This window comes from Protomyctophum bolini, assembly GCF_963924005.1.
Source record: "Protomyctophum bolini genome assembly, chromosome: 10".
Taxonomy (NCBI): Eukaryota; Metazoa; Chordata; class Actinopteri; order Myctophiformes; family Myctophidae; genus Protomyctophum; species Protomyctophum bolini.
Genome location: NC_137871.1, coordinates 45,958,568 through 45,971,067, shown reverse-complemented (window position 1 = coordinate 45,971,067; position 12,500 = coordinate 45,958,568). Strand labels below are relative to the sequence as shown.

The following is a 12,500-nucleotide window of genomic DNA, read 5'->3' as shown; positions in this document are numbered from 1 at the left end:
TTGGGAGTGCATGAGTCTGTAGTTCTGACTGCAATGGGAAGTTCATTCCATAGTTTAGATTGGGAGTGAGTCTGTAGTTCTGACTGCAATCTAACTTCCCATTACAATTACTTTCAAGTCAAGCTGGGGACCCCCTGGAACCCCCATAAGGACCCCCTGGGGGTCCCCGGGGCACACTTTGAGAAGCACTGACTTAAAGGGATGTTTACTCCCTCTGCTGTGCACCTTTGACCCTGTGGAGACAACGGTATCTCCACACACACACACACACACACACACACACACACACACACACACACACACACACACACACACACACACAGTTACAGAGTAACTTTTTTACACCAGACGGACTCTGGAACCTCCTGTTGAAATACCTCGACTCAAAGTCTAAACGTCTGTGAAATGAGTGTTGGGCTTTGAACAACATGCACATTATTTTATTACTAATGTTTTCTACTATGACTGTTTATTCTACATGTTTGACACATTATTTTCCATCTTCCTTCATACATAAATATACATTTGGACTGCATCAAAAGTAATCAACAAACAATATACTGGCTCATAATAATAATAATAATAATAAAGAAAAGTTAAATTAAAATTTGGCTTAATTGTCAAAGAGACACAAGGCCGAAGCTAGGCCTATACAAGCTCACACTACTCACTGACTAGGCCTACAGTCAGCTGATCTACAAGCTCACACTACTCACTGACTAGGCCTACAGTCAGCTGATCTACAAGCTCACACTACTCACTGGCTAGGCCTACAGTCAGCTGATCTACAAGCTCACACTACTCACTGACTAGGCCTACAGGCAGATGATCTACAAGCTCACACTACTCACTGACTAGGCCTACAGTCAGCTGATCTACAAGCTCACACTACTCACTGGCTAGGCCTACAGTCAGCTGATCTACAAGCTCACACTACTCACTGACTAGGCCTACAGGCAGATGATCTACAAGCTCACACTACTCACTGACTAGGCCTACAGGCAGCTGATCTACAAGCTCACACTACTCACTGACTAGGCCTACAGGCAGATGATCTACAAGCTCACACTACTCACTGACTAGGCCTACAGGCAGCTGATCTACAAGCTCACACTACTCACTGACTAGGCCTACAGTCAACTGATCTACAAACTCACACTACGCAGTATGATGGAGTCAGTGAAAACACTTCCGCTTGTCTGCGTTTTATGGGGCTGTTGCACCACCTACTGGCGGAAAAGCCTCATAACATGCTTCATATAAAGACACTTTGGTGAGAGCTGCAGATGTCAATGAATACCTGATGTCATATTTATTCATTTAAATATAGTCCTTGTTGACTGATTATTATATGTATTCATTTAAATATAGGCCTTGTTGACTGATTATTAAATGTATTCATTTAAATATAGGCCTTGTTGACTGATTATTATACGTATTCATTTAAATATAGGCCTTGTTGACTGATTATTAAATGTATTCATTTAAATATAGGCCTTGTTGACTGATTTATTAAGTACAGTTAAATACAGCTGTATTATAATATATTAAATACAGTTCAATACAAGGTCTGCTATTAAAGCACTATTATGGCTTGTTTCCATTAGGGTCCTTAGTTCATATTCAATTCATCGGTTAACACAAAGTGTTGTTTATATTATGTTAAGGCGAACAACTTGAGTGTGAACTTTTACTTTTTTCAAGGAAGGAACTTTTACTTTTATTTCTCTATACCTTAATTTATATACTTTTGTAGAACGGAGGTTTCATTGTAATATATATAATATTACATACTTTTGGTCCAAATGTCCTTTTTCTTGTATTTTTGTTATAAAAATAAATACAATACGGTGCATCGTGATACTGTTGGAAAAACATATTGTGATATATATTATTATTATATATATATGATATATATAATATCTTTAGTAGAAGTTAGGCATCAGTATACACTAGTGTAATTTCAATCACCTCATATATACACAATATTGTTATTTAGATATTCATGGAATGACAACTGTTTATAACAATTCTGATTACATTTAGTTCAATGTTTGTGTTGTAAACGCCGTCGACAATGAAGGGAACATTTAATGTTTGTGTCACCATTACATCACCTCATCAACATGAGTTAGACTTTAATATATTAGCGCCCCTCACTTCACACGGGTGTGATTTTTGTCCCATATCGCAGACTCCAAATTAATCATGAAAGGAAAGTGAGCCAACATAGAGAGAGGAAACAGGAAGCACTTTATTTTATATTATAACCAAATAAGACACAATGTTTTACACGGACATTACCAAGTTATTATTCATAATCATTATTGTAATGCTTTACATGGACATAACCATCATTATTATCATTACAACATGTCATAAGCGGGGCCGCACGGTCGGAACGCAACACTGCACGACAACAGCACGGGATATCACAGCATTTATCATTAACTTTAAACCCGTTCTGACCCGAGATCAGATTCTAAAAATGTCTTCTACGTCAGTCGTTCTTCGATTTTTCAAAAATAGCAGACCTACAAGCTCATAGCGCGCCACTCAGTGGCGCGCTATGAGCTTGTAGATCTGCTATTTTTCAATAGCTAAAGCATAACATAGTGCCAACACCAAAAGGGGTTCCCGCCCAGAGTGTTTCCTTGTGCGTGTTTCAGTAGAAAGACAGACAGAAAGACAGAAAGAAGCAGGCTGTGGTCATTAAATCTTACAAATACAACAATGGGCACTTTGGCGCGATTCAATACTCCTGTTTTAGAGACGAATAAAAGTGGGTTGGGCCTCCGTAGAGACTACAAAGTGACGTCATTGGGCCTCTGTAGAGCCTACAATGTGACGTCATTTTAGGTTCGGGGGGGGGGGCTCTTCGGTGCTACTGAAAATTTCTGACGAGCCGAAATCACTTCGGCACTAAAATAGGAGTATGAATCGGCCCTCTGTCCAAACAAGACGTGTACAAAGCAGACACCGACCGACCAGCTGACAAACTAAACATTGAGCAATATTTAATTAGATTTAATTGATTAGATTTAACTGGCCACCAGTGGGAAAAAAGTAAAAACGTTTTCAGTCTTCTAAATCCTGACAGTTTTCTGAAATACCTCAATTTTATATATCAGTGGTTCTCAAACTATTTCACGTCAAGGACCTCCAGAATTATGTGCATTTTGGCCACCGACCCCAATTTGAAAACATGTAGTTCCAAACTGTCTGCTATAAAGCAGCTACCTCCACCACCTCTCCCCCCCTCAAACTGTCTGCTAAAGCAGCTACCTCCACCACCTCTCCCCCCCTCAAACTGTCTGCTAAAGCAGCTACCTCCACCACCTCTCCCCCCCTCAAACTGTCTGCTAAAGCAGCTACCTCCACCACCTCTCCCCCCCTCAAACTGTCTGCTAAAGCAGCTACCTCCACCACCTCTCCCCCCCTCAAACTGTCTGCTAAAGCAGCTACCTCCACCACCTCTCCCCCCCTCAAACTGTCTGCTAAAGCAGCTACCTCCACCACCTCTCCCCCCCTCAAACTGTCTGCTAAAGCAGCTACCTCCACCACCTCTCCCCCCCTCAAACTGTCTGCTAAAGCAGCTACCTCCACCACCTCTCCCCCCCTCAAACTGTCTGCTAAAGCAGCTACCTCCACCACCTCTCCCCCCCTCAAACTGTCTGCTAAAGCAGCTACCTCCACCACCTCTCCCCCCCTCAAACTGTCTGCTAAAGCAGCTACCTCCACCACCTCTCCCCCCCTCAAACTGTCTGCTAAAGCAGCTACCTCCACCACCTCTCCCCCCCTCAAACTGTCTGCTAAAGCAGCTACCTCCACCACCTCTCCCCCCCTCAAACTGTCTGCTAAAGCAGCTACCTCCACCACCTCTCCCCCTCTCAAACTGTCATAAGTTCAAAAGTTCTCATCAAAAGTTCATAAGTGCCCAAGTCAGAATATCTTTTTAAGGTTTTCACAAAATAAAAGAATAAAGAATGGCATCTCTCTAAAGTCCAGCCCCACCCAGAGCAGGAACCTGGTTCAACCAATCAGGGAGACCCGTTTTGTCCCCCATGGGAATGTCGGGGGCCAATCGGATCACGTCTTTTTCAAATGATTGGAATCGCATCATATTTTATATCGCATGAAAGAACGTCATATTTTATATCGCATGAGGAACAACTTTACATCGAGCATCACTGATGCAGAAACATGAGGTTTTTCAGAAAACTGTCAGGATTAAAAGACATTTTGTTATTTTGACAATTACACGGTATGATTGGTCTATCTGCCCTCATATCAACTGTCGATTCACCCTCAGCCAATCACGATGCTCGTGACATTCCTCAGCCTACCGCGACGCTCGTTACATTCGTCAGCCTATCGCGATGCGCGTTACATTCCAATGACACGGGGATGTCTTTGGCTGTTCACAAATAGCCGATCTACAAGCTCACATTGCGCTGCTTCGTGCCGTGCTATGAACTTGTAGATCTGCTGTTTTTGAGAAGGAAAAAAGAAAAGTGTGAAAATCTTTGAATATAGATGTTATGCCACAGAAACGCATGGACGGTTTGACGGAAATCACACCCGTGTGAAGCGAGGGGCGCTAACATATTAAAGCCTAACTCATGGTGATGTAATGGTGATGTAAAACAAACGGTGCAAACACAAACATTAAACGCCATTGACAATAAATGACGTAGATGAGGCACAATGACGTAAATGTTCCCTTTATTGTTCAATGGCGTTTACTAGACAAACATTTTTACTAAAGACAAACCCTCAAAAAGAGAAGAATCGAACGCACAGCTCCGCGATTATCAATAATAGCCCCGGGCTGAGATCGTAGAGATACATGTCATTATATTAATGAGATACATGTCACGTGACTCGTTAAGAAAGAAATAAATTAAACAGAATCAGGAGAAAAGAAAAGATGGCGCGGGGGGGGGGGGGGTCTGGCAGTGAAAGAGTTTTAACGCAACGTCGAACGTCACAGTTTGGCCGAACAACGACTTTAGCACGTCACGCTAACCTAACCACGACGCAGCCGATTGGTGGATCGGGTGGTCACGTGACTTTGAGCTAGGGACGATATGCACCGATATGCAAATTCTTGGCCGATGTTACCGATGTTTATCGACAGATAAATATCGGACACGGCCATCGGTTATCATATCGTAACATATATCATATCATATCGGTTAAAATCAGCTTGATTTGCCGATAACGACAAAAAGATATCGTCCGATTTCCGATGTGTGGGAGCGAGGCAGCGGGGCAGCTCATTGATTGATCAGGTCACATGACTTTGAGCAGCAGCTTTTCATTGGCCGATCAGGTGATCACCTGACCTTGAGTGGCGAGCAGCTCGTTGGCCGGTCCTCGGGTCACATGACTGAGCAGCAAGCAGCTCATTGGCCGATCGGGTGATCACATGACCTCGAGCGTCAAGCGGCCCATTGGCCGGTCCTCAGGTAGGTCACATGACCCTGAGCAGAGAGCAGCCCATTGGCCGGTCCTGGGGCGGGTCACATGACCCTGAGCAGCATCTCATAGGTGGCGTTGATGATGCCCCAGCTGAGCAGCGAGCGGTGCCAGTTGAGGTGAGCTCCTCTGAACAGCCGGCCCACGCTGCCCCCCCGCTCCGTCCACACGGCCCCCAGGACGGCCCCCAGGGGCCTGAAGGGGCCCCCCACCTGCGCCTGGGCGCGGGACTTGGCCACGTTCAGCGGGTAGAAGGCGATGCCCAGGAAGGCTCCCAGGAGACCGCCGCACGCAAAGTCCACCGCCAGGTGGCGGCCCCAGAGCGGGGGCCCCCCCCCGCCCCCCTCGGCGGCGGCGGTGGGGGAGGGCCCGGGGGGCCCCTGAAGCCGCTCCTTCAGGGGCCCCCGCAGGCCGAAGAACAGCACGTTGCTGGGCCCGTTGCGCAGCAGCACGGGGACCAGGCCGCGGTACAGCTCAGACACGCCGTGCTCCGACAGGAGCGTCCGGAAGGTGTGCGCCGTGTTGTGGAAACGCCCGTGGTGGCGGTGGTCCTGGGGGGGGGGGGGGGGGGGACATGGACCGTTAGAGACCATTGAGGCGGTCTACCACTACGTCAAATGAGGAATTAACCCGAATTAACCCGAGATCAGATTCTAAAAATGTTCTTCTACATCCTGACAGTTTTCTGACAGTTAGTTTCTACGAGCTTGTAGATCTGCTATTTTTTGAAAGATCGTGAAAACGTGTCGCAAATCTTTGAATCTATATTTCCTTTCAGAGCGAACGTTTTTCTCAAATCTTTGCTTCTACCCGAAGGTGGGGTTGGCGAAAGGGCCTTTCTGTGTGGAGTTTGCATGTTCTCCCCGTGTCCCCTAGGGTAGATACCCTCACAAAAACATGCAGTAATCCTGGTCTCTAAACTGCCTCCCCCTGGCCAGCCGGGGCGCCTGATGGAGGGGAAAGTTTCTATGCCTGGGCCGATTCATATACTTCATATATTTTAGAGCCGAATAAAAGTGGGTTCGGCTCTGTAGAGCCTACAATGTGACGTCATTGGGCTCTGTAGAGCCTACAATGTGACGTCATTGGGCTCTGTAGAGCCTACAATGTGACGTCATTGGGCTCTGTAGAGCCTACAATGTGACGTCATTGGGCTCTGTAGAGCCTACAATGTGACGTCATTGGGCTCTGTAGAGCCTACAATGTGACGTCATTTGGCTCTGTAGAGCCTACAATGTGACGTCATTTGGCTCTGTAGAGCCTACAATGTGACGTCATTTGGCTCTGTAGAGCCTACAATGTGACGTCATTTGGCTCTGTAGAGCCTACAATGTGACGTCATTGGGCTCTGTAGAGCCTACAATGTGACGTCATTGGGCTCTGTAGAGCCTACAATGTGACGTCATTGGGCTCTGTAGAGCCTACAATGTGACGTCATTGGGCTCTGTAGAGCCTACAATGTGACGTCATTGGGCTCTGTAGAGCCTACAATGTGACGTCATTTGGCTCTGTAGAGCCTACAATGTGACGTCATTTGGCTCTGTAGAGCCTACAATGTGACGTCATTGGGCTCTGTAGAGCCTACAATGTGACGTCATTTGGCTGTGTAAATCATTTGGGCTCTACAGCACCGAAACAGCGGTAAAATAGGAGTATGAATCGGCCCTTAGAAACATAGCTTTTTCAGAAAACTGTCAGGATGTAGAAGAACATTTTAAGAATCTGATCTCAGATCAGATTGGGTTAACTAGGGATGCACCGAAAGGGAAATTCTTGGCCAAAACTGAATACCGAATATAGGAAACAGTTGGCCGAAAACCGAATACCGAATATCGAATATCCGAATATGATTAATATTATATATCTTTTTTTCCTACCATTGCTGTCATGGCCGTACCTTAAAGCTACCTGATTTTATTTATGGCAAAATAAATGGTTATGGCAAAAATTAACTTAAATAACAATCACTATTATGGGTCCATGAAACATTTATCCAGCTCTTTTGAATGCATTAACTGCATACACTATTCGGTGATATATTTTCTGCCTATTCGGTGCCGAAACCGAAAAGGACCGAAAATGCATTTTTAGCCCATTTTCTGCAGCCGAACATTCGGTGCATCACTAGGGTTAACCCATTCTGACCGGGAACCCGTTTTGGTGTCAGCATCATGTTATGCTTTAAGCTATTGAAAAATAGCAGATCTACAAGCTCATAGCGCGCCACCGAGTGGCGCGCTACGAGCTTGTAGGTCTGCTATTTTTGAAACATCGAAGAGCGACTGACATTTTTAGAATCTGATCTCAGGTCAGAATGGGTTATCATCAGACCAGTGTGTGTGTCCAGTGGAAAACCTCGTATGAATCTGATCTCAGGTCAGAATGGGTTAACCCCGTCGGTCGTCTCTAACGTACCTGGAGCAGCGTCTGCACGCGCTCGAAGGGCGTCAGCACGGCCTCGGCGGTGCCCGCGGCGGCGGCGGCGAAGCTCCGCGTGGCGATGTCGGGCACGGCCAGGCCGCTGGCCGCCGCGCGCTCCAACAGGACGCGGCTGAAGTCCTCGTAGAGGCCGAACATGATGGCCACGGTGGTGCTCTTCTGGAGGAGGGGCGGGAGGAGGCCGCGGTACAGGCGCTGCACGCCGTCCGCGCCCAGCTGCCGCAGCGCCTCGCGGGCCGTGACCCCGTGGAGCTGCTGGCGGAACAACACCTGGTGGAACGATCAATGATTATAATAATAATAAAACTTTATTTGTATAGCACCTTTCATGACATGAAATGCAGCTCAAAGTGCTTTACAGAACAATGGAGAATAAAAGAAAAGCAAGGCAACAACATTAAAAAACAGGCAGTAATGCAATACAGTGAGGACATGAATAACAAAAATAAAAAATAAAAGATCAATTAAAAGCAATGTTGTAGAAGTGGGTCTTGAGCTGAGCTTTAAAAATGTCTACAGAGGCTGCCTGACGAAGCTACAGTAGGAGTTTGTTCCATGCCGACGGCCGGTAGAAGCAAAAAGCTGCTTCCCCGTATTTTTTAGTTGCCATTTCTTTTGGCAAAGCGAGCAGGCCAGCAGTGGAAGACCTTAGGGGGCGGTTTGGGACATATTTAGGCAGGCAGTCATGTAGGTAGGAAGGTGTGAGACCATTGAGAGCTTTATAGACAAGTAAAATAATTTTAAAATCAATCCTAAAAACAACCGGAAGCCAGTGCAGTGATGCCAAAACTGGAGTAATATGTTCTCTCATCTTAGTTCTAGTTAAAACTCTGGCTGCTGCATTTTGGACAAGTTGTAATCTGTCAGTTGTTTTCTTAGGCAGTCCTGAAAAAAGTGCATTGCAGTAATCAAGCCGACTGATTGATTATGAATCGTACTTTTTCAAACAGTTATTAAAATCAAGTGACAGACATAATCATAACACCAGAATTGCCAGCCTCGGTCATTTATCACTCCCTGCTCCAAAAACGAACCTCCTTAAACAAACAGTTATGTATCGATCAATATCATTTTGGAACATGTTACCACCTCACATTAACACAACACAACATAAATTATCATGTTACCACCTCACATTAACACAACACAACATAGATTATCATGTTTACCGCCTCACATTAACACAACACAACATAGATTATCATGTTACCGCCTCACATTAACACAACACAACATAGATTATCTTTCAGATATGCTTTAAAGGAACACTTGCTACAGCTGACCACATGACCATAATGTTATTCTCATTACGTTGCATTTAATTTTATAGAATAAATTGTAATTATGTATTTTCATGTATTTAACTTCGTTGAATGTATTTGTAATTACCGTATGTATTTTTTTGTATGTATTTTATATGGACCCCAGGAAGATTAGCTGTCGCCACGGCGTCAGCTAATGGGGATCCATTCAATAAACAACAATAAACAACGATTGATTGATTGATTGGACAGTTAGGTTAAACCATTTTGGCCGGACCTCGAAAATTAAAAACAAAAAACTAAATCCTCCAGTTTTCTGAAAAAAAAAAAAAAGCAACTCTTCTATTAGATGGCTCTGGGTTAACCCATTAAGATTATATACATGTCTTCTAAATCATTACAGTTTTCTTGAAAAACCTTGTGTTATATATATATCAGTGGTTCTCAAACTATTTCATGTCAAGGACCCCCAAAATATATGTATTTGGCCGCCGACCCCCATCTGAAAATATGTTGTTCTAGGGACCCCCCCCAGAAGCCAAGATTTGAGTTAAAAACGTTCGCTCTGAAAGGAAATATAGATTCAAAGATTTGCGACACGTTTTCACGATCTTTCAAAAAATAGCAGATCTACAAGCTCGTAGAAAATAAACTTAAAACGGGACAGACGTCAGTCAGGCCCTTACCTTCTGCAGAGGGAAGGTCACCACGATGTTGGTGAAGGCAGCGATGGAGCCGCACACGTAGTGCTTCCCCTGAGGGGCCAGCAGGGGCCCCAACAGGCCCCCGTGCTTAGGGGGCCCCCCCACCAGGCCCCCTCCTCCACCACCTCCACCCTGATGGGGGCCGGGCTCAGGGTCCATGGGGCTCACAGCCATGGTCCAAGTCCTAGGACAACCACAGCGCCATCAGGGTGTGTCAGCAGGTCAGCTCTGTGGAGGTCAGCAGGTCACAGGCTCTGTGGAGATAAGATAGGTACCGTTATCATCAGTCGCAGAGAGAGAGAGAGAGAGAGAGAGAGAGAGAGAGAGACACACACACACACATATTTTTATCTGTATAATAGGATGAATCTAGAGTTGCAATACCCTCCATTGACTCCCCACTCATCCACATTGCGTTTGCGATCTGCTTGTATTAGACGTTAAACTCACCAACATTGCAGCTCTAGGCCAAGCTTGAATTATGCCTCCTGCATTATGTGCAAATTCCAAACAGGTGGTACGCAGGGCCGTTCAGTGACATACGACGAGTGCTTCCAAACGCCAACACAGCTGCAATGTTGGTGAGTTTAACGTTGTTTATTACAAGCAGAACGCAAATTGGATGAGTGGGGAGTCAATGGAGGGTATTGCAACTCTAGATTCATCCCATTATGAAAACAATCTACAGACAGACAGACAGACAGACAGAATCAGACAGACATGTAGACAGACAGACAGACACAATCAGACAGACATGTAGACAGACAGACAGACAGACACAATCAGACAGACATGTAGACAGACAGACAGACACAATCAGACAGACATGTAGACAGACAGACAGACAGACAGACACAATCAGACAGACATGTAGACAGACATGTAGACACACACAATCAGACAGACATGTAGACAGACAGACACAATCAGACAGACAGCCAGAATGTAATGAGTCCCGGGATGCAGGGATGGTCTTTTAGAAATGAGTCCCAGGGACATGTGTACACTCTCTGGGGCTCCATTTTTGTCACTGCTAAACCCCTTACCCCTAAACTTATTTGCCTTTTTTCCCCCTGTTTCCCCCTGTTTTTGGTAAGTGTATATTTGTACGTCTCTAAATGTTATGATGAATTGAACAAGGTGGACCCTCTTGTAAACAAGTCTAGTGCTTTATGGTGTCGTCCACTCACAGTTAACAGTCTTTGTATTGAGTTGTGCTTGAAATGTACTGTAATTCTGCAAACTAATACATATTTCAATCAATCAATCAATACACACACATGTGTGGAAGGAAGACAATGCAGAGCAATACCAACACTAAAATACATAATGACCCTATAGGGTCATAACACAGACCCTTAAGGGTCCATTTGGTTCCATGTGTTACACTCTCAGAGTTACAGACCCATAAGGGTCCATTTGGTTCCATGTGTTACACTCTCAGAGTCACAGACCTGTAAGGGTCCATTTGGTTCCCAACTATCATTTAGCTGGGGACCACAGTGGACCCCCTGTGGACCCTGAGGGAGTTCCATGGGGTCCCCGGCCCGAACTGACAGCTCCACTAACAGAATAACAGCTACGTAGCATAGCAGCAGCTACATGCTAACCCCATACACATTACACACAGCAGAGCAACACGCCCACACACACACACACACACACACACACACACACACACACACACACACACACACACACACTACTTAGCATGGGTGCTAACAAACAGGCTAACAGCTGTGTGTGTGTGTGTGTGTGTGTGTGTGTGTTAGTTCGTGCTAACATGCTAACAGCTGTCATGCGTGTGTACGTGTTAGTGCTAGCATGCTAACAGCTGCTACAGTATGTGTCCTGTATGCGCGTAGTGAATGCTAACACGCTAACAGATGTCATGTGTGTGTACGTGTGCTAACATGCTAACAGATGTCATGTGTGTGTACGTGTGCTAACATGCTAACAGATGTCATGGGTGTGTGTGTGTGTGTGTGTGTGTGTGTGTGTGTGTGTGTGTGTGCTAACCTGTATCTTCAGTGTTGTCCTCCAGCCTAATAATGACCTCATCCATCCACTCACTAACACGTCATTAATTCATGCATATTAATTAATTAATGACTCCTGGACGTCAGGTTGTCACAGAACGACATCAGTGGAGGTCGCGAGCTCTGACGTCATCAGTGGAGGTCGCGAGCTCTGACGGCGGCGCGGCGCAGCTTCCTTTCATGTTTTCAGAGCGTCTGGGCCGAGCGTGCAGCGACCCCTGCTGGACCGGGGGAGCGGAGCAGGGACACACAGAGAGAGAGAGCATTTAATCATCCAAATAATATTAATATTATATAGGACGGTGTTGATTTAGTCGACTAAAACTAAGACGAAAGATTTTCGTCGACGACCTGTTTTCCACTGACGAAAACTAAATGGAAACTAAATGAAAAATAAGCTACGATGACTAAAACTGAGACTAAATATAGCCATACTGACAATTTCGTCAACAACAAAAAACTAGACTAAATTGTCAGGAAGGGACAAGATATCCAGTATGAGACATTTTATACTTGGTTGCATGCTGAAAATTCGACTAAATCAACTGTAGATTTAGTCGACTAAAATCTTATGA

At 45.2% G+C, this 12,500-nt stretch overlaps 1 protein-coding gene and 1 long non-coding RNA gene across 2 annotated transcripts in view; one reads left to right on the top strand and one right to left on the bottom strand.

Moving 5' to 3' along the window:
• Positions 1-12,500, top strand: part of LOC308323011 — a 411,264-nt gene that overhangs the window by 311,153 nt on the left and 87,611 nt on the right. The gene's annotated exons all lie outside the window — the stretch shown is intronic.
• On the bottom strand, positions 3,890-12,065 carry LOC308322578 (mitochondrial nicotinamide adenine dinucleotide transporter SLC25A51-like). The gene is made up of 4 exons (XM_080773938.1): positions 11,906-12,065; positions 9,869-10,140; positions 7,897-8,190; positions 3,890-6,032 (listed from the first exon to the last, which is right to left on the bottom strand). Exons 2-4 carry the CDS (start codon positions 10,058-10,060, stop codon positions 5,526-5,528), a joined length of 993 nt encoding a protein of 330 aa, XP_080630064.1. The 5' UTR covers positions 10,061-10,140; positions 11,906-12,065; the 3' UTR covers positions 3,890-5,525.